Source organism: Tinamus guttatus, unplaced genomic scaffold (assembly GCF_059628265.1).
Source record: "Tinamus guttatus ecotype Peru unplaced genomic scaffold, ASM5962826v1 Tinamus_guttatus_pri_ptg000473l, whole genome shotgun sequence".
In the NCBI taxonomy this organism is placed as follows: domain Eukaryota; kingdom Metazoa; phylum Chordata; class Aves; order Tinamiformes; family Tinamidae; genus Tinamus; species Tinamus guttatus.
In genome coordinates, this window is record NW_028289007.1 from 2,536,206 (window position 1) to 2,541,537 (window position 5,332).

The 5,332-nt window shown below is 42.3% G+C and overlaps 1 protein-coding gene across 1 annotated transcript; it reads right to left on the reverse strand.

The window, feature by feature from the left end:
* Positions 1-2,569: 2,569 nt before the first annotated feature.
* On the reverse strand, positions 2,570-3,635 carry MAS1 (MAS1 proto-oncogene, G protein-coupled receptor). Its single transcript, XM_010225738.2, is given in 8 exon segments — positions 2,570-2,673; positions 2,675-2,829; positions 2,832-3,098; positions 3,101-3,140; positions 3,142-3,278; positions 3,281-3,371; positions 3,373-3,542; positions 3,545-3,635. Coding segments are annotated over 8 exon segments (978 nt in total). The 3' UTR covers positions 2,570-2,646.
* Positions 3,636-5,332: the final 1,697 nt, after the last annotated feature.

The following is a 5,332-nucleotide window of genomic DNA, read 5'->3' on the forward strand; positions in this document are numbered from 1 at the left end:
ACAGTGGCTCCACCACTTCCCTGGGCAGCCTGTTCCAGTGCTTCATCACTCTTTCCATGCAGAAAGTCTTCCTCATGTCTAACCTGAACCGCCTCTGGCGCCAGTTGAGGCCGTTTCCTCTTGTCCTATCTGTAGTTATTCTGAAGAGATCGACGCCCGCCTCACTACAACCTCCTGTCAGGTAGTTGTAGAGAGCAGTAAGGTCTCCCTTGAGTCTCCTCCAGACTAACCCCAGCTCCCTCAGCCACTCCTCATTAAGTCTGTGCTGCAGCCCCTTCATCAGCTTCGTTGCCCTTTGGACACACTCCAGTGTGGACACCTCAGTGTCTTTCTTGCAGCAAAGGGCCCAAAACTGAACAGGGTATTAGAGGTGCGGCCTCACCGGCACTGAGTACAGGGGGACGATCACTTCCCAGGTCCTGCTGGCTACACTGTTCCTGATAGAAGCCAGAAGGCCCTTGTCCTTCTTGCCCCCCTGAGCACACTGCTGGCTCACATTCAGACGGCTGTCAACCAACACCCCCATCTCTACCTTTGCTCCTTATTCTGATTTTCCATATAGTTATTGCAAAGAGTCTTGAGGTAAATGTCAGGAATTGGACAATATTGCGCACTGCATGGCTTTAGAGAATAATATTTTTTGTTTGTTTGTTTTGTTTTGTTTTGTTTTGTTTCGTTTCTGGGCTAGATCTAATGTTCTAGCTGATAGCTTTCTTTTCAGTTTTGATAAATGCCCTAACTGCCTCCCCAGCCTCCAGCACATCCATGCACACCCCACACACTCATTCCCGTTGTCTCCCCTAGGGTGAGCTGACAAAGCTGCCAGCCTTATCCTGCATGGTCCGTCTGTAGAGCGAAGCTGCTCTACTGATATGTCATTCCAGTAATATAGTAGATTAATACCCAAAGGGAGAGGCAGAAGATTACTGTACTCAGCTACCACATAGATCAGTGGAGGTGGGTAGCCTGGGAAGTTTCAAAGTGAAAAACTAGGACAGACGAGGGGTTATCATAGGGGTGGGTTTTCGCTGAGTAGGGGAAGTGGGAAGATACTGAACTAATCTCTTCCTCAGTCTTCTCTAAAATGAAGCACTGCAACACTTACTTACATGTAACGAGAGAAGAGTGCATGTGTAGAAGGAGTACTTGTCCCCCTGCCACCTCTTTTCTGCATGAATTCCCATCCAATCCTAAGTCTTAACCTAGCATCTTCCTTATTCCAGGGCTGGCAGTCTTTCAGCAAAGGAGGGTTAGGTTGTATTTTTCTTTCCCCAATTAGCTGTTGAGTGTGCCAATGGAAACTTGGCGGGAAGCTGAAGATGTTGCCTCTGCCTATGGCAGGAGCTCTCAGTTCCCGCTGAATATGGAGCTCAGTGGGGACTAGAAGGCGTGTATCATCTCGGACATGTCTGTTTTAAAAAGTGACAGCCCTCTGACTGCTAGAGGTGGCAGTCAGAACCTGGTGCTCTGTGTCTGTATGATAAACTTGATCTAGACTCATTTCTTACTTGCTGTCTTCTTCTTTGCAACTTATCTATAGTTGGGCAAGTGGCTGTAGGTATTAAACTCCACAAAATACCAGCCCCAGTACCCTGGTATACAGAATGAGGCAGTCAGCTGGAATGATGTCCCTGAGGTGTAGTGCCTGTCGTGTATCACCAGAGGTACCTTTTTCCCTATTGTTATAAAACTATTTTAAAACAGAGCACAAAGGCAGTATATATTCTCCAGAGGGCAACTAAATTCTGAATACATGGCCAGGATAGCAAACATTAGGACCAAGTTTCTCATAGACTTCCTGAGTGACTAAACCTACAAGAACACTCACATTTGGAGATACGCCAGCCCCACCCTTCACAATTAGGGCAAAAATCCTGCTGTGAGCCGCCAACACTCCTATGTTGCTACTCCTGTGTGTCAGGTGCCAAATTATCCAGGGAACCTTGAAGGAGGAATCAAAGAAATGTTGATTTCGCTGGAAATTATGCAACATATATTTGGAAAATTGACTTTAAAGTGGCTCCCAAGCCACAGAGGAACTTGATTGTTTAGCGTATATTTAAATATCTTTTTAGACCAAAGCTACACTGAATGCTTGTGGGTAAGTATGTGGACTTAATCTCACATGTGAATTTCTCCTTCTCTTCCCTCTGGGGAGCAGCTCTTTCGTGCACTTAAACAAGTTGGAAATAACGGAAACTAAATCCCCATATCTAACGTGAATCTTGTGTTTAGTGGGTTTGACGTTTAAAAATGTGAATACACACAGGCCCTGATGACTTCAATAGCATTTATGGGTGCTCAGAGCCCATATAAAGGTCATGCTATTTATAACATATTTCTGTGTCCTTTTTTTTTATATTCTCTGTTGGCCTGTCTCTTTTCCACTGCGGTGTCCTTGGCTGACAGAACCACATCACAATGTAGCATGTGTTTGAATAATTAAGAAAATGCAAATAAAAGTTATCTTTATTCTAGTCCATATTTTTCCATTGCTGAACCACCAAAGGTAACAGTACCATTTCACCACTGCCTTTTACATTATATGGAAGTTTTTTGTTTTTTGGGGTTTTTTTTTCAGTTTTGCAGCAGTTTATTAAATCTTGCAGGTCCAATTATTTGCCCCTAGAGTTTTGTCCTTAAGCTTTAAAAAATTGTTTCAGCTATATCCAAGGCTGGTGCCAGCTTCCTGGCTTCTTGGCCGCAACCCATCAGCAAGTGCTCTACTAAGAACCACTTTGAGACTCTCCTTGAACCGCTTGTTCTTGCTGCTTCCTACAAAGAAGTAAACAAGGGGGTTGATGCTGCTGTTAACAGTGGAGAGAACACGGTGACATGGTTCTGCTGGCTGAGCAAAGACGACCGGTGGTGATAATTCAGAAGATACAACAGCCTCATAGGCATGGCAAAAATGAGGAAGACAATGATTGTGGCCACAATGATGATGTAGAGCTTTGACGAATGAGGTCTCAGGGAGTTACGATGAATCCTAATAATCAAGATCAGGCTGGATAGAATCATTAGGGGAATGAAGATCATGAAAGTCAAGATCCATGTGAAGACGAGCACTGCTTGGCAATGGTTGGCATTGTCAAATGTTCATTTGTTAAATCATCTTTGCATGTTAAGTGTTCAGCTACCTGTCATCAGAAAAGACAGAGTCCACAGAACTGCACATACAATTGCTGATTGGTGCTGTGACCGGTGGCAACGGTACCAGATGGGGTAAACAATAGACAGACACCTCTCAATACTGATGGCTGTCAGGAGATAGAGACAGTATTATATCCAAGAAGGAAGACAATAGATAGTGTGGTGGTTATATAATAGTAAACACCATATGAGGATTCAAAACCAGCAATGTACTCAACGGGACAGAATAAATGTACAAAGCAGTAAGGATATATCAGCAATGGACAGGTGTGTGATGTACACAGTGAAGGGATTTCTTTTGACCTGGAAGCAGAGGCACCAGAGGACAATTCCATTTTCACAAAAACCCAGGAAGGAGATGATCACAATTACCCAAAGTGGGGTCAATACTCCCAGACCATTTCCTGTGCAGAAATGTTTCTGTGCATTGAGATGTTCTCTGGGCCTTCGCTGGGATGAAACGTTATGTTTGACTCATCCATGGGGAAAGCTCAAGTTTGGATAACACAGCTCTTCCTCTGTAAATATGTATAAAAATACACTGTGAACATGGTGTGCTCCTCCCCTCCCCTTTTTCTTTCTATTTTATGGACCCCATATTTTTGTCATATCTGAAAGTCATAGCCAAAGGAAAAACAAATTTGATATATTAATGCTAGGTGAAACCCAGCTGGAATTACCCTTGACAAGTGTTCAAGATTGCTAAGCCTATGGGACTAGCAGAAATCTGAGCTTTCTTCTCTATACGGTTCAATAGATGGGTGCTAAATGGCAGCTAAGGAGATGCCTTGGAGGATACTATGGAAGAACAAACTTCCTGTCATATTGCAATGTTCCATGATACAATTGGTGGTTCTTGTTAGAGATCTAGATTGTTCTCAGGTCTATTCAGTTCCCTTGAAGCTAATGAAGATATTTTAAGTTATATATATTTTGAGTGAATTTGACTTTTACGTTTTTGTATATATATAAGATATCTAAGTCCCTTTTCCAGAAAGTACTCTAATTAAAGTTAAATAAAAATAATATGTAGTACAATAGGTAGTTGCTCAGCACTATATTCCCTTCAGACACAAAGGTGGAAAGCAGGCAAAACAGCATTATTTTGAGATAGCAATTTTTGACCATCTCTGAGTGTCATTTATCAGAGTTAAACATAGTTTAATCATGTGTAAGTACCGTTCAACACTAAGTGCTAAGTGGTTACTTAGCAAAACTGGCAACCTGCTAAGACTACAAAGGCAACACATCACTAGGAAAAGTAATTGCTCATATTCTGTGCCATCATTACAACAGTTATAACAGCTCTGGAACAAGTTCTCCCCACTGTTTATCTTCTTCTATCTCATAAAGAGAATTAGCAGCATTGATTGCAGCTGGTTTTTGTGAGCATGTAAGAGTATTTTACACCCCTTTCCTGTTAACTTCCTAACTGCTCACTGTTCCTGTTAATGCAGACTGGCTGTTGTCAATAAGCTTGCCCAAGTGACTTGGTTCATCCTTAAAACCAGGCTGTCCATTAACATGCTGTAATGTGAATTTATACAGGCAAGCAGTCAAGAACATCAATCCAAGAGGAAGAAGTTTTACTGCGGCTAACTTGTGTAATGATTAGTTAAACAGAGCCACTCACCCCAATCATAAATTTTCTGTCATGAGCCCTGGTTTCCCGGGGTTCAAAACAACTTCTAAGACAGATATCACAGTCTAACAAAGGTCACTCAGTAAACAACCTGGGAAGCTTCCAGTCTTGCTGGCATTTAAACCTGCAGAAAAATGTTAATGGTGATCGCACCAGAATCTTGACCATCTGAGACTCAATCATAAGGAACAAACAGAATAGCTGGAAATGTAGCAGAGAGGTTAGTGTTAATGCAGCAAGAAGTAGTAACTGAAGTAGCAGGTCTCCAAAAGCAGTGGTCTGAAATAACTACGCAGGATGGGTGCTCGGACACAATGTTGCTGGAAGCACAGTAAAACTTGACAGGAGAAAAGGACAATCTATTTCCTTCATGAGTTAAAACAAACAGGAAAAGAAAAAAAAAGAAGACTACAAAGATTGCAGTTAGTGCTTGGTTCATATCTCTGCATAAATGGAGTATTTTTCTCTGGACAGTAAAATGAAGAGGAATAAGTTGGACTTACTAAGGTCATTCGCAAGTGAGAGCATTCAGAGATG